Here is a 22745-nt window from a genome sequence, read left to right as displayed (position 1 = left end):
CTCACAAACTCAGCAGGAAGGCCTGATATCCCCCAAAAGTTAATGATTCGTTTGCAGTGGTAAAACCTTTGAGTGATGCTGTCCCCTCACTCCTCACCTGTGCTTCCCTCTATGCTAAAAGCAAGCTGTGCCCCCAACTGCAGCCCGTCCTTGGGAACCACATTATATAAAGGACAGGGCTCTCTGCAGTCCCAGCTGGAGACAGGGCAGTTGACCTGCAAACAGTCCAGCCTGCTCTGCAGAGGTCCTTTCTGCCCCACGGGGAGCTGCTGCGGGGGCGGGGGGGTTACACAGCAGATATAGTTCCAACTGGCCTCCAGACTATCTTCTGAAAAAAAGCCTGGGCTCTGGGCCCAGTTTGCTATTTGCAAAGAGCATGGAGAGAATGACCTGAATGTGCAGATGCTTCCTGCAGAGACAGGCTAGCCAGGCTTTGTTCCACAGGCTGTTACAGTCCCTGAGCATCCCCAAGGGAAGGTGTGACTGGAAGGCAGAGTATTCATATAGGGCTATCCTGTGCCCAGGGATTGCCATGCAGCAAGAGCTGCGGCAAGCACAGCCCCAGGGCAGTGCTGGGGCGGGAAGGTGGAGTGCCAGCATCTCTGTCGTCCCTTCACCCCATGCGGCTGGTGACACCCTCCCACAGCATGTCCACATGGACAAACCCTGCGGCCATGCAGGCGGCTCTGCCTCATACATGCAGAGAGACCCAAGCTCTTCTGTGGATGGGGTCTGCCGGAGAAGAGCCAACCATGTGAACCATCGTCTCTAAACAAACAGCAGCGTTTTGATTCAAACTATTCCCTATTGGTTCTCCATTTGTAGTTACCTGTTAATACTCTAATGGTGTATTCCTCAGTTCCATTCACCCTCATATTATCATTTGATTTTCTAGCTCTATTACAAAGCAACGCCTGCATAAGGTGGCTGTGTAAACATGCAACAGCCATACATCAGCCTCCTGCGGCCTCATGCTTTGCATCTCAGGCAGGCAGTGTAAGGGGGGAGAGGGCCAGGCACCGTGGCATCTCAGGGGTTGTGGTTAGTGGGGTCACACTTCAGCATGACTTTTACCCCCTCGCCCCTCTTGGTGGTCTCGAATGCCTCAAGAGCCTTTTCCAGGGGGAAGCGGTGTGTAACCAAGGGCTTGACGTTGATCCGCTTGGATGCAAGCAGAGCAATTGCCACGGGCCACCTGCAAGGGAAACAGAGAGCAGGAGATGAGAGCAATCACCAGTTTGGAATCCCAAGGAAAGAGCACAGAGGAGCCTGGTTTCATTGCAGTAATTTCTTCAGCCCAAGCAACCAAGGAGAGTTTTGCCCAAACAATCTTCTGGGCAGGAACCTCATGGATCAGGCATGGGAGATGGGACAAGCCAACTGCTTTGGGCTGTTGAGCACCAAGAAGGCAGGCACTGCTATACACAGGCAGTTGGTGGTGCTTCACCCTCAAGAGGCTGAGTAAGCGAAAATCACAGGAAACAACTATACATCTGAAGCATCGAATGAAAAACAAAACTGCTGTGTGCCACTCTCCTCTTGCCCTCCCTCCTTGCTCGCAGACTGATCACTATGGAGTTCAAACTCACTGACTTGGTGCAGGGAGAAAGCAAAAGCCTCAGCCAGCTTCCAACCTCTTTGGTGGAGACATGCAATTTGGTTGCCTTGCCGTGCCATTTGAATGGGCCAAATTAGAGTGATGGGGATACAAAGGGATGCAGCAGCTAATCTAATTCCCAAACCACCTACTTAAAGACATTTCTCACTTTAAGAAGGAGCTTGACTACATCTCATAAGTCCTTCTTGGAAAACAACCTCTGCAGACTAAGCACAGATTACTGCTCTGTTAGGAAGAAACTACAGCTCTGAACACAGCAGAAGCTAGGCTGCAAGTGTGCAGTGCTGGGTCTCAAGCCCTGCCCAAGGAAAACAAGACCAAAGAGAGAACAGCAGAGCTCTTCCTGCCTTCAGGGCAAGGCCAGCTTTCAGTACACAAAAACACCTGCCTGTCCACAAGCCGTGCAGCTCAGTTCTCCATAGAGAGCACACATGCCTTCAAACTGGCTCCAGATGTATCTTCAGCTCAAGCAAAATGATGAAAACTAAACATGGCTCTGGCTCAACCAAGCATTCACTGACCTGCAGCAAGACTGATGACACTATTTCCTTCCCAGATGAGCAAGGAGAGCAGAGCTGGGCACAACCAGCAAGGCTGCGTATTCACAGCTTGACACAGGATGAGCCGCTTGGGATTTTGATTCTTTGCCCAGAATTAAGATTCTCCATATCACTTGTCTCAAAATTGACAATGTAACAATTAGGAAGGTGGATGCCAGGAGGCAGCCCACCTTTTCACAAAGTAGTGTGGAGGGTCAGTGCCAGGCCAAGCTGCTGCTAGAGATCTCCCAGCACAAAGGGTTGAAGCAGCTAAAAGCTGTGTGTTCCTCTCTGCCACACCATGAGCCAGCACACTTGCAGACAAGCCAGTCTCCTCCAAAATACCCCCAGCACCTGGTCTTCCCTTTCTACAGGGCATGAGTTGAAGGCACAAATGTTAATTACGATATTTTTTTTTCATTTTGGCCTGCTTGCTTACAGCATAGTAAGGGTTTGTTGGGTCTCTTCCTTTCTTTGCACCAAATGGTACGTGAAATAGGACAGTGGGAAAACCCAAGTGGGCTGCTTTGTTGTGGTCAAGTTTGCAGTGCAGGGCTTTTCGAGAAACCAAGGCAAAAAATGCAAGACACATCAGTCACGCTGTCTGCACTGCAGCACTGGTATTTCAGAGTGACATGAGGTTTAACCAACTGTAAGGAAAAACAGCCTTTTCCATGTCCTCTCTCCTTGTGGAAAGCAAGAATTTCTTAAGGACAGACTTGAAGACACATCAGTCCACACTGCATGAGACTCACGTGTTGCAGTAGCGGAATATCCCCCGGATATCCACCTCCCGCACAGCAGCATTCACGATGGGCACAGTGACCATCTCAGGCCCCAGCCCCACCAGCACCAAGGTCCCACCAGAACGAGTGGCCTGGAGAATAAACACACAAACATGTTATATTTTGCAAAAAACAGCCACCAGAGCCTACACAGAGGTGTGTAAAAAAATAAAGCCACACATTGTGGCTGTAATGGACTGTCCAGGGCACAGCGGAGAAGCCAGGGGAGACACAGGATGCTGTCAGGAGCCTATAAGCATGAAACATGCAATAAGCAAGGCTTAAAAAGCAATCTTTCTAAAAATCCCTGAAGGATTTTGGTATCTAAATCTCATTCTGGAAAATGACTGGCACTTAGGAGTACAAAAAGTACTTTCAGATTTCAATGGGAGAGATTTAAAACTAAGCCTGATGCTGCACTTGAATTTCTCTTTTTGCAGCTTGTCCCATTTGTCTCCTGTACTTTCACTGTGAAACTCTGCACTACCTTCTCCACTTCCTCCCATTAGGCAGTTCATGACAGCAAAACATCCCCTCCTTAACTGCTTTCTTCACCTGCTGGAATTAGTTTTCTTAATTGTTCTCCTTATTTGAACATAACTTCAACTTAATGGAAGATGCTGCCCTACTTGTACCAGCTGCCTGACGCTGCTGCGTAGCCACACTTGGGTTTCAGGGTCTTTCTGTAGTCTCTTTGGTAAGTAGTCAAGCACCTGAGCATCAAATCAGACAATTATCTCCACGTTGTCTGCAAAGACGTTAACTCTTTAATTGTCTCAGTTTGTTGTCTAACGAGCACCTTCTCTCCCCCACACCAAGCCCATTGAAATTAAACTCTATGGGAGCAAAATAACTGTCATTCACTGCTGCATCCCAGACAGAGGAAAGCCAATGCCATCACTGCTCTACCCTGGGGACAAGTGGTACTCACATAAATGCCAGCCTGGATGCAGGCTTGCACTCCTGTACATTCCACAGTTATTTCGGGCATGCAGCCAAGCAGACTTTCCACTTTGGAGGCCACCTCCTGTGGGGTCTCGTTCTTTACCTGAATGGTGAAATCTGCCCCCACCTCCTTGGCTTTTTGCAGGCGAGAGGCAGATAAATCTGGGGAAAGACAAAACAAGTCAAGAACTAGAGAATTATATGAAGCAGAAGGGGAGCAAGAACCTGAGCCTGCAATCTGCTTCCTACCCCCATCTGATGTCTCAACAGAGCCACCTTCTTTGGTGACCAGCTGTCAACTATCTCAGAAGAGAAGAGAGTATTTGTGACATCACAGAAGATGGAAAGCTCCAGCCCACTAGTTACCTTCTCAAGGATTTATGCAGACCACCCAGACCAAAGGGCTTCCCACCCTTGATGTAAGTAGGCCACCATCAAGGAGCCCTGATGGAAGCACACTCATCTGGGGTCTGAACATGCGTTCACAGGATATTACACAACCAGGAGAGGAAAGGGTCTATGCTCCCTCCCTCAAATTCACGCAGCCTTCAGTGAGGAGGCAGGGAGGAGACCTGCTCACTTTTCCAGGCACAGAGAGAAGGACAAGCAATGGGGACAACTTAAGGACTCAGAAGATGCCAAAGGCTTGAGGGTGTGCTTCAAAGAGGTTAAAGTATAAACTCACAGATGAAATCCATACCATGCAAAGCAATGTCCAAGTGAAGGAATAGCTGTCACCACTAGATGCGAGGGGTGTCTTCTATAAGAACATCAGTTCATAGATCTCCCAATTTCTCTTTGGTACTGCAGGAACATCAAGAGTGTGCCAAGGCAAACAAGAAGGCCAAGCTTAACTCCAAAGGGCATGCACATTGACACAGGAACTGCAGCAGCAACAGCTGTGGCCAAGCACTGGCATGCTGCTGTGCCTGCCCTGGGCTACTGCATGTTGTTGTCCCAGCGGTCACCACAGGGCAGAGGAACCTCAGTGCAGGCAAAGGCAAAAGGCAGCAGGAGGGCAGGACAGACAGGGCAGCTCTGACCTATACTTGCCCTGTTTGAACAGTGCCGTTGTGTCTTACCAAAGCTGCCACTGTCTAACCCTGCACTGCCCAGTGCCTCTCTGGCCATGACTCTTTCATGAAGCAGCTTCACTTAATCCACTAGTGAAAAAGGACTGTAAAAAAACCACGTTACACACACACTCAGCGAGTTAACCTAGGGAGGAGCCTACAATGAGGCAAAAAACCACCACTCACTTTTGCATTTTCCTTTCTGTCTTCCTTGGCTCTCGAGATGATTTGCTATCACTCACATCCTCAAGGATATCTCTCGAAGGGCACTAGGCAGATGCAAGGTTCCTCTGAACTTGCACCCTGATGGCTCAGAAATCACCTGGCTATGGACAGCACAGCACTGAGAAGCCTTTCTGACAGGAGATGTTGGCTCATTTCACTTCTAACAGTACCGGATGAGAGCAGATTATGAGCTCTCTGAGGGCTTCCTCAATGAACCATCAGCAGATGCTTTCAGCTGAGCGAACTGCAGAATGCATTAGTTGGCAACACTAAGTGCATCCCTGCTGTTACAGACCTCTCCCATGCTTTTACCCTCCTTGTAACAGCACTGAAGGCTGCTGAGCATCTCTCAAGGCAGTTTCCACCACAGATGAATTAGCAGGCAAGCCCATAAGAAAAAGGGAGTGGATCTGGTAATATGGTGGACCTCGGATACCCCATTAACAGAGAGCAACAAAGCTAGTGATGATAAATGTCTGTGAGGGCATGGCTGTACTCTGGTACCTCTTGACAGCGCTACAAATATCTTTTGAAGATCCATAAAATGGTTTGTACCATGCAGTGAGCTGCCCTGGTAGGTAGCCACACTGTTTGTCTCTTCTCTTCCACGTCCCCTGGAAGGAAACCACCCACCCCTCTCCAGGAACCACTGGTGACCAGGATGTCTCTGGAGATGAGGAGATGGACAGCAGAAGAGTGGCATTTCCCAGGCAGAAAGACCCTCTTTGCCTTGCACTGAAGCAGTGGTCTACAGGGGCCTGTGTGTTGGCACTGGAAAAGATGTCCGGATCGAAGGAGAATGTAACAGCCAAGATTTCCTAGACCCAAGATTGAGGGGTGGGCAATGTCTCCTGCCACAGGTCCTAGGCTTGAAGACTCAGAAAATCATGCCTTCACCAGGGGCACACTCGTCTCCAGGACATGCAGCATACTCACCACAAAGAAGACAATTCTGCTCTCACTGACAGCTTTGGTAAGACACAATGGCACTGTTCAAACAGGGCAAGTATAGGTCAGAGCTGCCCTGTCTGTCCTGCCCTCCTGCTGCCTTTTGCCTTTGCCTGCACTGAGGTTTGCCTGCTCTGTGGTGAGCACCGGGACAACAACATGCAGTAGCCCAGGGCAGGCACAGCAGCATGCCAGTATTTTACACAGTCTTCTTTGCAGATGACACCAAATTGGGTGGGAGTGTCGATCTGCTGGAGGGTGGGAAGGCTCTGCAGAGGGACCTGGACAGGCTGGATTGATGGGCCGAGGCCAACTGTATGAGGTTCAACAAGGCCTAGTGCTGGGTCCCACACGTTGGTCACAACAACCCCATGCAACGCTACAGTCTTGGGAAGAGTGGCTGGAAAGCTGCCTGGCCGAAAAGGACCTGGGGGTGCTGGCTGACAGCCAGCTGAACATGAGCCAGCAGTGTGCCCAGGTGGCCAAGGCGGCCAACAGCATCCTGGCTTCTATCAGGAATAGTGCGGCCAGCAGGAGCAGGGAAGTGATTGTCCCCCTCTACTTGGCACTGGTGAGGCTGCACCTCGAATACTGTGTCCAGTTTTGGGCCCGTCACTACAAGAAAGACATTGAGGTGCTGGAGCGTGTCCAGAGAAGGGCAACGAAGCTGGTGAAGGGTCTGGAGCACAGGTCTTATGAGGAGCGGCTGAGGGAACTGGGGTTGTTTAGTCTGGAGAAGAGGAGGCTGAGGGGAGACCTTATCATTCTCTACAACTACCTGAAAGGAGGCTGTTGTGAGGTGGGTGTTGGGCTCTTCTCCCAAGTAGTTAGCAATAGGATGAGAGGAAATGGGCTCAAGCTGCACCAGGGGAGGTTTAGATTGGATATTAGGAAAAATTTCTTCATGGAAAGGGTAGTCAAGCATTGGAACAGGCTGTCCAGAGAGGTGGTGGAGTCACCATCCCTGGAGGTGTTCAAAAAACGGGTAGACGTGGCACTTTGGGACATGGTTTAGTGCGCACGGTGGTGTTGGTTGATGGTTGGACTGATGATCTTAGAGGTCCTTTCCAACATTAATGATTCCTAGTTTTTACTTTCATTATAAATAATCCAGCCACCAAGCCAGGAAACATGAAATTGCTACTCTACCCTTAATTGGTTTAGTGGTGGACTTGGTAATGTTAGGTTAATGGTTGGCCTGGATGATCTTAAAGGTCTTTTCCAACCTAAATGATTCAATGATTCTATGATTCTATGATTCAGAGAAGTCAAAGATGGGGTACGAGGAAAATATTAAAGGAAAAGAGGAGGACGTGGCCACTGCTCTGACATGAGCCGCTCTGACTCAGCCCCAGCGCTGGGAGGAAGCCAGGCCAGACGACCTGCTCTGCCCATCACACAGTGAATGTAACCTTACTTACTGCCAGGGCAGGCAATGGACACACACCCACCAGCAGCAGGAGGGCTTGGGATGCCAGGTGTAGACACACCCACTGAAATGAGCACCCAGCAGATCTGTGGAGGGAGTTTCAAGAAGCAAGAACAAAGAGTAATAAAATGCAGATGAAGGAGGAAAAGCCATGGCTGAAAAGTAAGGGCAGCATCACCCTGGAAGCCTTGACATGGGTTTTCATTCCTGTGGCTGTGGGAGGCATGAGTCACATCTGTCCCTCCCAAGCTCTGAGCATTGGGCCTCGGGCTGCATGTATGGTCATGCTTGACCCTCTGCTAGCAGAGCTGCACTCAGAGACCTCCCAAACAGCAAGAGCTGCTATTTTAGAGGCACCTGAAGAGCTAAGAAGCACTTCTGCCTGTCACGGCTGGTGTTTCCCAAATCTCAGTGTACAGCAAGGAGACCACGGGGGCTCAACAGTGCTCCCAGCAATAGACCAAACTCCCAACAAAGTGTCCTGCTCAAAGCACCAGTGTGCAGCAGATACAGCTGGATTCAACTGTTTGTAGTATCTGCCCACTCACTAATATATTTTATACTGCCTCTTTGGCAGAAATACATCCAGAGGCAGTGTCCTGGAGCAACAGGAGAGACAGGGTGTCCTGCCAGCCAATGCATTTCAAAGTGGCCACAAAAGTTGCTCTCAGGAAGCAAAACCCCACACCTCTCCTACAGTTGGCCTCTGTTTTGCTGACCTGCTCAGGAAGGAAGTCCTTGTGTTGGAGAAGCAATACAGGATGCAGCAGCAATACCATCAGACCCATCAGGACTGTGATAGCATCTTGGTACACCTAGCCTAAGTGACTCACTACTAAGCACTTACTGAAGCTGACAGATCTGCAGGTTATCAAATTGAGAAGGTTACCATATTGTTTAGAGCTCCAGACACTTCTGAGTCTTGAGAAGGACCAAGTCATTCGGATTTTACACCATGCTGTGGCTGAACCCCACACAACTCTTGGGAAACTGGTCAATTATACAATTAAAGGGTTGCATCTTGCCTCTAGTCAGAAATTTGTTTTCACTTCCCAGCCGCTGGAGCTAATTAAAGTTTTGGCTGACAGACTAAGAGTAGCCCGTTCTCTGCTCCCACGGAAGTTACCAAATTACATTTAAGCTTCTTGTGATGGTTTATGAGCCAACTTAACAGGCAAATATTCTTGAAGCTCTCACACTTCCTACGTTCATCTCCTTTCACAAAGCAGTTGAACTCTGTCCAGTTATTCATCTTCCTGGACCTTAACTTCCAGGGTTTCTGGAGGCACCAGCACCCAGGACTTCAGATTTAGATAGCACAAGGGGAATAGTTCCCCTTAAGTAGGAATTACTAAGTGTACCTTTAGTGACAGACAGAGTAAGGCAAGACAGCCCAACACTGGCATACGAATACCCAAACTGTCACTTCACTTGCTGGGGAATAAGGCTGCTCTTTTACATGCCTCTAAGAAGAAAAGCAGCTTTTCAGAGCAACAGCAATGCCCACAGCAAGGCAGAAGGACAGGAGAAAGTTGCCCATAAATATCAATCACACCCACTCAGCAGTGGAGCAGAGAAAGCCATAGACCTTAGGGAAGAGTAGATGAGGATCCATGAAACAAACCAATCTTTTGCACCCAACTGCAGTCCATTAAATACATCACTCCCACCCCCAAAAAGGGAGAACACTAGTCTGCCAGGAATAAAGCACTTCAGGGAGAAGAGCAAAGGTTATCAGAAGGACCGATACCTTTTATCAGGCAAGCTGCCATATCTGGGAGGAAAGGCAAGCCTTGGCACGTGCAAGCCTTTGGAAGGGTAGGGCTGAGCATTGTCTCTAGCTACAGTGACAGCTGCTCTCCAGGAGTTCCAGAGAAGGGACCCGACCCCTTGACAGAGACGTAGCTTCCCAAAATTTATTGACTCTAGGTGTGCCAAAGACTCTCACCACAGAAGTTGTAGGAGGTGAGTTCTCCCCAGGTCAGGAAAAAGCTCTTCTGGATATTTCTATATTTGTGTGCAGCTTGTCAAAACAAACACAAACATTTAAAGCCTTAAGTGCTGCGCAGACAAAGCTCTTCACAGACAAATACATCATAAATCTCCAGGCAATTAATTCAAAGAATCTGGTAGCAAAGTACAAAGGGCCTTTGTGGGCAGACAATCACCTCACAGGTGTTGGCTCCTAAAGCCAACACAAAAAGCAGTTCCTTAAGAAGGGCAGCAAAATCCCCAGCGGCAACGAGCCAAACTAAACCCATTCCTCACCTCACGTCACGTACACATATTTGACTAGGGACAGCACCTCCATGGCTGTCTCTGAGCACCTCAGCCAAACACCTCTCAGGTGGGAGATGTCTACAAGCAAGGATCACTACCTAGTCCAAGGCGTAAAGATAAGAAGGGGTTAATTCCATGTAGCCAAGCTTGCTGACCCTACAAACCAGGTACCAAGAACTTCCTATGGCCACCTGGAGCCCTATGGCACATGCTATACAGACCTGCTTGTCAAAGGTCCCCAGGAGGAGTCTACAGGCAGAGGCAACAGCAGCTCCCAGTGTTACAGGGAACAATACACGCAGGCAGGACTGGGGATGGGGCGGCAGGATGAACCAGCTGCCTCAGCCCCACCAAGCCCTGCCAGCTCACTAAGCCCTTCCCCACCCAAGGACTGGGTCACCCACCAGCCCCTGCACCAGCTCAGCTCGGCAGCAAGGTTCCTCATATGTGACTCAAGAGGCAGAGTTGCTTTTCCTGCTATAGCAACCATCATCCTCAAATGACAACACTTCACAAAATCTAAGGCCTGGACTAATCATGTCCACCAAGCACATGCCTGCAAGGTGGGGCCAGCAGAGCAAAAAGTGGCCTGGACTCGACAGCAAGAGGATTTAGGGAGGAGAAGGCAATAATCTGCCTTAGATTTTGACATGAGCTACTACTGAAGAATGCTTCTGCAAAGGCAAGAGGGTGGGACTTTAATTTTGTCTCTCAACCCAAAGATGAAAACACAGTAATAGAGAGGTCAAAAATACACCTGGCCCAAAGTGTGGGAGGTGGAGTAATAGCCTTCTGAAAGGTCCATGTTGGGTCTTTGGCCCAAAATTGCTGCCGCAACCCATGCTTGTTGTCTAGTCATACCTGTAACCACTCCTCCCAGCCAGCACTGCTCAAAGAATCAGAGAGTAGGGGAAACACCACTTCCAGGCCCTGTCCAAACCCCAGGTGGAAATTTCAACCAGGGAACCTCCTGAGGTTACTCCAGCTCTCAATTCTTCTGGGCAAGCTACACAGAGAAGAGCCTGACCTTTGAGGAGAGGTGAAGGGAGCTGGGCTGGGTTAGCAGGGCAAAGAGAAGGGGGGATCAAACAGCTGTCTGCAACAACCAGAAAGGCAGCTGCAAAGACGATGGAGACTCATTTCAGTTGCTGCAGACAATACAAGGGGAAATACCCACAAGTGACAGTTTGGAGTGGACCCAGAAAAAGCTTCTGCATTAGGAGGTGTTGTAATCCTGGAGCAGGTACCCAGAAAGGTGTGATCTCCATCCTCAACAGTTAGACAAAAACATGGCTGCAAGCAGCAGCGGACTAGAAACCTCCAGGACACAGTTATGCAAGGAAGGCCCATTTCTGAAATGCAGGGACCCTGAAAAGGTCATTTCAGTTATTGCAGATAATCAGTGGAAAATTAACCCCCCCCAGCAGGACAGCAGAAAGAAGGGCAGCAAAAGAGAACTAGAGAGGGACAACGTGGCTGGACACAGAAAGGACTGTGAAAACACGTGTCCAGGTCATCACCTAGCACTACAAGAGCAAGGAAAAAAACCTGCTCAGAGCAAACCTTGAAGAATAGCTCCAAACAAGGTATAAAATATGCTGTGTTGCCTGGTCTGCATGCCTAGGTGAAGATTAGAAGCAGATATAATCAAGGTCTACAAGCGCTACAGGGAAGACAAAACCTGATCCTCAAGGCTTAATCTGAGCCAAAAGCAAAACACAAAGTTGAGGTCAGAAGAGCTCAAATTGGGGGGGGGGGGGGGGCGGGGAGAAAACAGTCAGTGATCAGAGGCACCAGGAGCAAGTAGAACTTCTGTAACTCAGAGCTTTGTCATACAGATGCATTGCCTCTTTCCAAACGACCTGCTCAAAGTCTGAAAAAAGTCTCTAGGCTTGATCCAAAGACAACTCATTAGCCTCTGGTTTATTCTCCTTGAAGCACTGTAGCTACTCCAGCTGCACAACTTGTCTGTGCTAGAAAGCAGAAGTTAATTACCCTGGTCCACTAACCAGTTGCAACCTGCACCTTCTTATAGGTCCCAGTTAGTGCAAAGATCTAAGTCTTGTCCTGGGGAATGAGGTGTTTATTAGGATTCCCTCCCAACAGGCACGCTACTATTCCATTCACGAACAGACTTTCCACTTTTGCTTGGGCTGCCTTCCCCAGCAGTTACCTTGAAGGAATAACATGGAACTAGTCCAAGTGTTGTATTGTGGGGAAAAAGGCACACTCTTAAGGGTTAAAAGGACTTACCCGTAATTACCACAGCTGCTGCACCCATCATCTTAGCAACAAGCACATTAACAAGGCCAATTGGTCCTGGGTACAACGGGGAGAAAGAGAACATATACAACTGCCAGACAGCACCAGCCACAGGCTCTGAACACGCCCAGAGCTCAGCATGTTCCTAGGCTAAAGCGGGCTCCGACTGTGTTTCCAGGTGGGCAGCTCTGGGATCACAGCATCACCACGATCCTAGGGCAGTGAGACCAGCTGCTGAGAGAGCAACTATTGCTACAGGAGGGACTCCACAAGGAGAACACCACCCGCTCCTCTGGTCCCTTGAGCTGGTAGGCTCAGCATGCCCAGATACTGCACTTTGCATTTGGGCTGGCTCAAATGCAGCACTGTAGTGCAGCACGGGCAAGGACAGCCTCAAGGTCCCCCTTGGCATCCCTGTAACTGTGCCATGACCCACACTTACAGCAGAGGCCAGAAGCACAGCGTGCACCCTGTCCATCTCCCTCCATGCCGCAGCAGGCAGAAAACCCAAGGACTGAATATGTTCACCTTACCGGAGCCAGACACAAAGACTTTGCTTCCCAGAGTGACTCCCGCCCTTTTGCAGGCATGGATTCCCACTGAAAGAGGCTCAATAAGGGCTCCTTCTTCAAAGGTGACATTATCTGGAAGCCTGCAAGAACCAGACACAAGCAACAGTCACCAAAGAGGGCGATGAGGAAAGCCGTGACACTTGAAGACCAAACACAGGTCTAAATCACAGTGGCAAAATACACTCTCACCCTTGGTCTGAGAAATGCAGGGCTGAAAGGCGTTTCAAGAGGTTATATCGCCTCCTTCCTTCCTCTGAAGCAGCATCAAGTACACCTAAACGGTTTACCAGTGGGGTTTGCCTAAGCACCAAACACAGGGATCCACAAACTTCCCTACACCATCTCTCCAGTACTTGGTGAGTCAACCCTACAACTCCTTTGCTGCTCATTCCCTTTGGAATAAACCCCACAGCTGCATATGCACCACCTTGAAGGCTGCCCTATGGCTGGGACCCATCAGTGAGCTCCCAGACCTGTCATCTGGGTTGAATCATTCAGCCCCATGCTTTTAGAAAACATCTTGCTGCCAATGGTGATGCCACATAAAGCAAAGGCAGCCAAATCCAGGTCTCCCCATCACGTCCTGGATGTCCTCCCCTGATGCAACAAGTCTTTCAACCAGTGGACTGGTCCCAGCATGCACTCTCCCAGCAGTCAGGGAAAATGTGTACAGTGGATACAAAACACCTTTTGAACAGAAACAGCACCGCAATGCAGCTAGCGTAAGTGATGGAAAAAAGCAGAGAGGGGTAAAACCCTTCTGAACTGCTGACAAAAATAAATCCTAGCCCCACAATGCAGCCCTCCAGAAAGCCACCAGCGTGGGCTCTCACGCAGTGGGTGTCAGGAGCTGTGTCTGCAAGGACAGCCCTGGGAAGCTCGAGGTCAGATCTCAGCCAGGCCAACACAAAGACAAAGTAACAGAAATGACAGTTGTGGGAAGGCAGCTGTAAGATAGACCCCTTATCTTCAGGAGGTGCTGAAGGACTGACTCCAAAAGTTCGGTTGCCTGAGAGTTTGGCATCACATTTGCTCCTACTGGGTCTGGGTATCGCCCCATCAACAGGGAGGGCAGCTTTGCAGCACAGTTCCACTTCCATCAGGTTACTCGGAGTACCCAACACAGAGTCTGCCTGCCTGCAGAGGGACAGACAACACCTGCCTAAATATGCAAGAACCCACTGACTTCAGCCATCATCAAATCTGAGCTGGCAGAGTGACTTCAGGGAATCTGCTCTACACCAGGCTTTGCATTTCACAGCTTAAGAAAAAAAAATTTAGCCAAAGTAATATTTACTCAAATTGGAGAAAAAAGTAGATCTCTCCCTGGAAGAAGACAGCTACAAACCAGTCGCTTCCTCCCACACAAAAACTTGTGATGTTGTCAGAAAATATTATTTTAACAACACACAGGAAATCAGTGACAGCGGGTCTGGACAGTGAGAAGTCAGTCCCATCCAGACCAGCACCTCATCCTGAGAGCAGCTGCTTGGGATCCACTTTGAAAGGAGCTTCCTGCCTCTGAGGACTCTAATGAGAAGAGCATTCAAGTGCCTCCTCCTGACTGATTTGATCCTGAACACTTCCTCTGCAGACGCCAAAGACCAATCCTGAGGACATTCCTGCTCATGGAAGTACCAGCTCCACACAGACTGAGAAAGACTGAGGTAGACCAGTGTCAGGGGGCCACTACCTTAGACTATTTTTAACTCCTTGTGTAAATGCACTTATGTGGGTATAACATTGCAGAGGTTTATTCAGGTTTCCAGCATATTTGCCAGAGTACTTAAGCACAGACTTGCTTTTAAGCAAATGTGTCAGTCCTGCCACAATTAAGAACATACTCAAGTTTGCTGAACTGGCTATGAAAATGGATGTGTAATGCTGGCAGCTTAGTGGGGCACTCAGCACAACACAAAAAAGCAGCTTAGTAGGGACACTGTTTTCTGTTCCTGTTCTGCTCTAAGTAGGATGACTTTGTTTCAAATGGCAGAGCGAGGTGTCAGCAGTCAATGCGGTGCTTCCTGAAAAGCAGCAGTAAAGCTAGTGAAGCTCAAAGCATCAGACAAAGACCTTCAGGCACCATCCTAAGAAGGCAAGGATATAAAAAGACAGCAGAAAAGAAACCAAGAGCAGGGAGCAAATGGGAAAAGGAAAATAATTAAAGGGTAAAGCAGTGGTAACATTCCAGGAAATGTGCAAGAAATGTTTGTTTATGTCTGGCACCAGAGGGGATAAACTACACCTGCCTCACAAACCCGTTGCAAAGTGGCTGCCATCCAAGCCTTATACATGTTATTCATGGATCAGAAAGCAATAAAACCTGTTGAGTTCAAGTAGAGTGCTCGCTGCAATACTTAAAAGGGCCAAGAGGCAATCGCTTCAGCTAATCCCTCCAGGGAGTATATGTTTCTCTGCAGAAGGAGCACCAACTAACTTGTAGCAGTAGCTGGCACTGTGCTTGTAGTAGCGGCACAAGTTCCCATCATCAGGAGGCGTCGCGCAGAAGAAGATGGTTGGAGACAGGTTATAGCGGCCAGTTTTGCAGAACTCATCCATTTCTCTTGGGACGCCAGGCTCGATGGCCACTCGATCACCTGCCAGGGTGAATGCAGATTGTGTTACTCAGGAAGAAGGTGGGCACATAGGTATGAATAGCACCAAACAACCATGGAAGACAGCATGAAACCCTGGCACAAGAGAAGCACGAGGGACATCTGCTAACTGAGAAAGATCACGCTGCATGCACCAGGCAAGTTCCTAACACTTCCTTCATGGCAGCCTCATCACCAAGATCTTCACAGTCAATTGAAAAGACCTGGTGTTTCAGATGCACAGACACAGGCAGATGGAAGCTGTCACATATAAACCTCTCTCCAGCTGCCTTGCACTCAGCCTCAGCAGAGGAAAAGGCAGCCTTCGCTGCAGGCAATTGCATGATGATTAGATTTTTTTCAGAATGTGTAGTAACTGGAAGACAAAATAATCAGGACAAAGCCCATGAGCTTTGCTGCCAGCTGGAAAGGGCTGTTCCTTGGGAAGGGAGCTCACGGTCCAGAAGCACATCCAGGAGTGAGGCAGGACTTATTGGGGAACAGAGACCTCTTGATGCTACAATGGAGTAGCCCAGACTGCTGGAAGGACACATGCTGCAGGGCAAAGAATAATTATTTAATTGCAATCATGAGGCAGGATGGACTAAAGAAAACAATTGTGTGATCACAGTACAACTTGCAAGCACACAAAGGACACAAGACAGCCCATTTTATTTGGCAGAGGAAGCCAATCAAAGCCAAATCTCTCAGCGAAGCTCTCCACCAACAGACTTTCAGTCAGACACAGTGAGAAGCAGGAGGATGGATCAAAGTAAAGAGCTGCCTAGCCCACTACATCACCTGTGTTATGGCCAATGGGGGATGTCTGGGGGTGAGAGGAGCAGGACAAGCACATATTTGAATGTTCTCCCAGCTTCCCATTATATTCAACTGTGGGGTCTCCCAAGCTGCATGTGGTTTCTTTGTATTTAGTAACCCTCGACAATTTCTCCTCCACCTTCCACCATGTAAACTTTTAGCATCCACATCATCCTTTGCCAAGGAGGCCTGCAGGTCTGCTACATCTTAGGTGAATGCTGCACCTAGCTCCCACTGTCCCTTGCTCTTGTACTGGAGGAACCAGAGAACAGGCAACCTTTATGTGCCCCCTCCCTGCCCTCCATAAGCCTTCAGACCTGTGTCACATGTCCTTGAGTTGTCTCTCCAGCTCACGTTCCTAACTTAGTCATTCATCATAGAGATGCTGCTCCACTTCTCATCATATCTTTGTCCTCCTCTGAAACTTCTTCACTTCTTTTATATCCCTTTGGAAAGGAGGAGACTAGAACTGCATGCAGAGCTCCAGATGTGCAATGATGTCCTCTGATTGAGTCTCTGTCCCCTTCCTAATACTGATTTGTATTTTTCACCATTACTGAGCCATGCACTGTGTCAGACCCAAAGGTCACACTCTTTAGTGTTTTAGATATAAAGCTGGTTTTGTTTCTTCTGTTGTGGACACCATTACATGTTTATCTGCATTGAATTTCACCTGCATCTTATTGCCCAGGCACCCTTAAGGTCTCTCTGTAATTCTTGCTAGCTCTCCCGTGTCCTCTCCACCCTGCCTAAGTTGCTATCATCAGCAAACTTTGCAAAATTCACTGATCAGCCCATTTTCTAGGACATTCATGAGCACAGCAAACTGGTCACACCACGGGGCCTGGTACAGTTGCTCCAGTGACCTCTCTCCACTGCAGGAGGCCATTTGCTCCTTCAAGAACACACACAGCGAAGAAACATTAACAGCAGGTTGTTGGCAAGAGCAATGCACATGGTTTCTGAAGCTTTATCTAGCTTCTTCAAAAGGTACCTCGTACCAGCATACACTCTGCTCTGCAATAAAATGAAGTCAGACTAGCTCAAGATATCCCAGGATAAAGCATAGATAAGAAATACCATAAATTACAGTGGCCCAGCTAGGTGATTAATAGCAGCACAGTGACACTCTTTGAAGGAGAAGGTCACACTGTGCAATTCACAGCTCAGAACATCAGATAAATTTACCTAACAAAAAAGCATGGCCTGTTATCAACACATTCTCAAGAACTGATCAGCAGGAAAACAAATAAAAAGATAGTTTTGATTCCAATTACCTGGTTTCAGATGAGTCACTCCTGATCCCACTTTGATGACAGTCCCAGAAGCTTCGTGCCCCAGCACCATGGGGTTCTTCACGACAAAATCCCCAATTCGACCATGCTGCCAGTAGTGAACATCAGACCCGCAGATCCCCACAGAATGCATCCGCAGGAGGACTTCTGCCAGAAAAGGAAGAAAGGTTCCTTGTAGAAAAACTTACCTTCTCGGGCACTGGGAGAGCGACACGTGTGCTTCTCCCTGTGCCCCACAACAAAGGCCAAGCCAGCATTGAAACACCCAAATTTACTAGCATTAAATAAATGTACCAGAATTGCACGTGCATGCATTAAGATGGATGGCATATTCATGAGACACCTGCTGAAATACAAAACTATATATATATATACAAAGATTTACAAATCAGGAAAGCTTAAAATATGGTAAGACCCCTGTCAACAAAAGCTAATACAATCTAAGAGGGGCGTGACTATTACTGGATCAAGAATAAAAGAGCAAGTCCATTTAATTCTTCCTTCTCCCTAAGTTACGAGTTCAGCCCTGGAGAGTTAGTGCATCAAATTTCTATCAGCCCATAAGCCTAGCCCACTAATATTTAGTCCTGCAATAAGATCATCTGACATGTCCCAAGAGCTGTTTAAAGTGAAATATGTGAACTGATGAAACAGGAAGCAAAAAAAGCCAGATAAAGGGGTGTATCTGTGACTGCTCCAGCACTTCTTTTCAAGTGGAAATGCAGCATTTTCTGTTTCAGCCACACATTCTTTTTTGGATTATTTTATACTTTCTCAGAAATATTTTATCTCTTTATAATATCAAGGAGCGACAAAAGAGAATGAGAAAAGAAAGAGATTAGTAAAGAAAGCAGACAGAAGCAGACATCTCTAGACCTACCATTGCAACCCGGTTCTGGGATTGGGCGGTTTTCCTATGGACAAGAAGAAAAAAAAAAAGCATTCAGCTGCTTGTGCATAGCCATGGGAATACCTCATGGAAAGTCAGTCCAGGTTAGCTCAGGTAAATGCGTAAGCAGATCAGGTTTTTGGTTCTGTCTGCTCAATAAGACATTGCTGTGCAACGAGGAGGGATATAAATGTGCAGTCCACATTTCCTCCCTAAGCTCACCTCATTTTGCTTGCACAGTGGAGTAACGTGGGCATCCATTACGAGTAAGCACACAGCCAGCTTGTAAATCCACTCTCCAAATTATTTTGCACTAATTTCCCCTTCCCTGCCCAGACAAGAGTCACATACTAAACTTTCCTGCCCTGGAATGGTCTCAAGTTTCAGATGAATCCTTCATCCCACTGGCTGACAAAAAAAATCACCTTCTGTAAACAGGAAGATTCTGAACCACCTAAGTTAATACTGCAGCGTTTTTGTTATTATTATAAATAATAGGAAATATTTTTACTACATAATAACTCAATGTATAAATCAATTATAAACATTACTGTAAATCACATTTAAAGTCACATCCTCTTGTAATTGGCATGACACCTCTTATGGGATGAATGATAAAACCAGGATTATAAAAGTAGTCAGTCACGCTTCAACCCAAAAGGTCTGCAGGCCTTTTGCCTTCACTGAACTCCCTCAGTTGCCTCAAAAGAAGACAAAGAAGTAATTTTGTTGGGTTTTACAACATTAAGACAGTAAGATACCCACATAGCACCCACCTCTAGGATCATGTCTCTAAGAGAAGCCCCACCAAGTAGTTAGCACTAACAATGAACTCTTCATAATCCATTTGCTGCTCAAATTTTCATGCATCTTAGGTCCCTTTACCCACAACCCATACCAAAGGGTACAAGACCTTTGAGCAGACGTCCTAGTCATGCAGTTCCTGTTCAAAAATTTGGTGCATATACATTAGTGAGCCCATGGTGAGCTACTTCTCCTTGCAAGAGCATCTTCAGTTAGAAAGAAAATTGATCTCTGGATTTGAGAGATGAGCAATCGCTTTATAGCAGTCCTCCACGTATTAGCTTCACCAGTTAGGACCTGCTATATAACAACAAACACGAGATTTTCTGCTGCCCTACTGCAGAGAAAGTGAGGTATCCGTTCCTGGTTTGGGGGAGTACTGTTTTGCATTTTAGCTAATTAAATACATTCTCAATCCCAGCATATTCAACTCGTACTTTGTACTTCACCAATCTAAACATCATGAAAAGAGGAATTCTGGAAACACATTCTCAAACAGCTGTTCTGTTAAAATACCCGCTGAATAGTCAGTGCTGTAAGTGGGCAGGATGGCCCAAATTCTGTTGACTGCAGTGTATATCAAAGTACAATTCAACCTACTGAAATTTTCAATGTTCAGAACTGTATCTGCATTTTTTTCTATGTCAGATGTTTGTTTTGTCGCACTAAGGACACAGGCCAGAGCATTATTTTTTTAAAAAGTTGATCTAGATGTAACCTCTTATACAGAAAATGTCTGATAAGCATGCAATCTGGTAACACATCAGAAGTACAGACCACCTCAGCTATCTCAAAGCGACTGAAGAGAACAGTCCGTAGTAAGAGATAAAGCAAGCCAAATTCTAGCTGAAAATGTGTATGTGGCATTCCTCAGCCCAGAAAAAAACACTATTTCTTCAATAACAGCTGTGCTGAAAACCAGACATCTCGGTGGAAGCAGATAACATTTTCAGAGGTCACTGCCTAGATGCCTTACGTGATCAGTGAGGGCAATGCAATGAGTGCCATTCACATTGTGGCAAAGAAACTTGAGAAGCCCAGGAGGATCACACCCCAAGGGACTGCCAGTAAGGCCAGGGGAGCACCGGTGACATCTCCAATGTCTCCAGCAGTATGCATATCCCAAGGAAAACTCACAAATCTGGATGTAAGCCAGTTTAGAAACCAGCAACATAGATAGGATGGAGCCAGCGTCCACCCTTACAAGTCTCATACACCTTTCTATATCACAGGGTTTTGGAAACACGCTCTTGAACCAGAGGGACCATCGCAAGTCTCACTCACTGTAGCAATGCCTTTTATTTCTAGTAGAAGTCAGGCTGCACGCGCTTCCAGTGAAATTGCAGTTGTATCAAAGGTGGCTGAGAGCCACATAGGAATTATCCACATGAACACGCTTAGCCTTTGGCACATGTCACTTGAGCTATGCAGGTATGGTAAAAAATCAATTGTTTCCCTGATAATCATCCCCCAAACAAGCTACTGCAGGTACCCCAAGCCTGTGTGTTCGGAAGAGCTCTGTACAGAAAACTGCCTGTCAATGTTTGCCCGTGTAAATCTTCCTTCCCCAATTTGGCACTTGCCAAACTGGCAAACACAAATCTCCAGCAGCACCGCAATGATTCAGCACTAGGAACATCCAAGCATTCACAGTCAGAGAAACAGAATCAGTCTGAAGCACTGACCAAAAATAAAGGCCGCCCTTGCCACGAGGGTACTCCAGCACAAGCAGGTGATGACCTGTGCATCCTCCTCAATGCTCCCTCCTGCTTCTCACTTGGGCTCTCACAAGCCCAAAGAAGCAACATGTCACTCACCATTTCTGCTTTCTGGGAACACCTTGTTCACGGGACTGTCTACCGAACAGTACCGGCATCCCCGTTCCCTCCTTCCCCCCGCACTACCCAAAGAGGGGCTCTGGCGGCCCTTAGCCATGGGGCAGCCCCGAGCTTTAGGCTCCCCGTGCCCCGCTTACCCCACGGGTCAGCCCCACCGACCCTGGGGGCAGCCACTGCCCTTCCGCGCTCCCAGCCCGGGGCCAATTCAGCTCACTGACCCGGCACGGGTCGGGGGAACGGGGGGCGACTGAAGCCCCCACCCGCCCTCGGTGCCGGGGGCTCAGCCCCAGCGGGCTACCGGTCCTGCGGGGAGCTGCCTGCCAGCGCGGCGCGGCGCGGCGCGGCGGGGCGGCCCGGCCCGGCCCAGCCCAGCTCCCCCCCGCTCCCGCCCGGGCCGTGCTGCGGGCCGTCCCCCGCCATCCGGCCCGGCCTGGCCGCTCCGCGCCCGCAGCGCCGCCGAGCGCCGTCCCCTCCGCCCGGGCCCCGCCGAGCCGAGCTGCGGCCGTCCCGGGGCGGCCCGCTCCCCCCAGCCCGTACCAGGCGCAGGTCCCCGGCTCGGTGCACCACCACGGCCAGGTTCTGCCCCAGCGCCGCCATGGCTTGGCGCGGCGCGGCTGGGCTCGGCGCGGCGCCCGGGTCCAAGGGCCGGCGGGGCCTCCTGCGATGGGGCCGCCCCTCTGCCCCCGGCCGCCCTCCGCGCCAGGCCCAGCGCCGCCCCCGCGGCACGGAGCGGCCAGGCCCGTTCCCAGGCCCCGGCCCCACACCCAGGCCCAGGCCCAGGCCCAAGCCCAGGTCCCGGCTCCAGGCCCCGCCTGCAGGCCCAGGCCCCAGTCCCCAGCGTGGCTGGGCCTCACCCACAGGGCGTCCGGATCCCTGCAGACCACAGCGTCAGGCCCCCTGAGCCCCGCAGTCCTGCCCGGCACTCGCAGTACCTGGGGAGCAGCTTCAGCTGGGGGCCTGCTGACTACCCTCCCTGCACTCCCACCCCGGCCAGATGTGGCTTCGGCAGGGACGCAGTAATCCTGGTGTTTTAAGAGTGTAACGGTGCCACCAGGCCCTGTCCTGTCTCATGTTGTGTCCACCCAGGTGCATGCTGCTTCTGTTCTAAATGGAGTGGCTTGGTTCATCCCACCACTGGTGTGAAGCCAGCGTCAATGCGGTGCTGTGCACTTTCTCTAAAATTCAACAAAATGCAGGCCTGTGGGCTTGCCTGGACCCAACCAAATGCAGTATCTCTGGAATGTGGATATCTCAGCCAGGACAATGGCTTATTGGGAAAAAACTTGAGATTACGGCGATTCTGGGTTTCAGGGATAAGAGGTTTTCTGCCCAAGATGCTTGCCTAATAGAATCATAGAATCATAGAATCATAGAATGCTTTGGGTTTTAATAGAGCTGGCAAAGATCTAAAGAAGGTTATCCTCTCCAGTGCTCCCTAAGAGCAGTCTGAAGCTGAAAGCTTTCCGAGCTTGACTTCCTTGGAAAAGTAGAAAATTTACAGGATATGTCACGGAAACTTGCCAGAACCATCTGTCCAGGACAGCCTGCACTTCTAATATTATCGCTTCCTCCTGTCTGCATGAATGGGAGTATCTATGAATTTTCTTTCCTTCTTGCAAAAATGTTTCACTTTCCAGGCAGATGAGGGCTGATGCCTTTCTTTTCTATCAGTGTCATTCCCCATAATGCTTATCTGAGTCAGAGTCAGCATCAAATTAGTGGCTGTGAGCTGCCCCCATGGTTACTCTGAGGGCAGGGGAAGGAGTGTGTGTGCGAGGGAAGCTGTAAGAAAACACCTTACTCAGTGTTTACACAGCAATTCAATTCCTG

General features: G+C 48.9%; 1 protein-coding gene across 1 annotated transcript; it reads right to left on the bottom strand.

The window, feature by feature from the left end:
* Positions 1 to 1029: 1029 nt before the first annotated feature.
* On the bottom strand, positions 1030 to 21512 carry SORD (sorbitol dehydrogenase). Its single transcript, XM_075713539.1, has 9 exons — positions 21453 to 21512; positions 18265 to 18298; positions 17367 to 17531; positions 15114 to 15273; positions 12638 to 12756; positions 12096 to 12161; positions 3874 to 4049; positions 2913 to 3034; positions 1030 to 1195 (listed from the first exon to the last, which is right to left on the bottom strand). The coding sequence occupies exons 1-9, from the start codon at positions 21510 to 21512 to the stop codon at positions 1030 to 1032; spliced, it is 1068 nt and encodes a 355-aa protein (XP_075569654.1).
* Between the last annotated feature and the right edge of the window lie 1233 nt (positions 21513 to 22745).

The sequence above is a fragment of the Pelecanus crispus genome, chromosome 7, assembly GCF_030463565.1.
Source record: "Pelecanus crispus isolate bPelCri1 chromosome 7, bPelCri1.pri, whole genome shotgun sequence".
NCBI classification, from domain to species: domain Eukaryota; kingdom Metazoa; phylum Chordata; class Aves; order Pelecaniformes; family Pelecanidae; genus Pelecanus; species Pelecanus crispus.
Note: the sequence above shows the minus strand (reverse complement) of the source record. Positions and strands in the feature narration are given on the sequence as shown.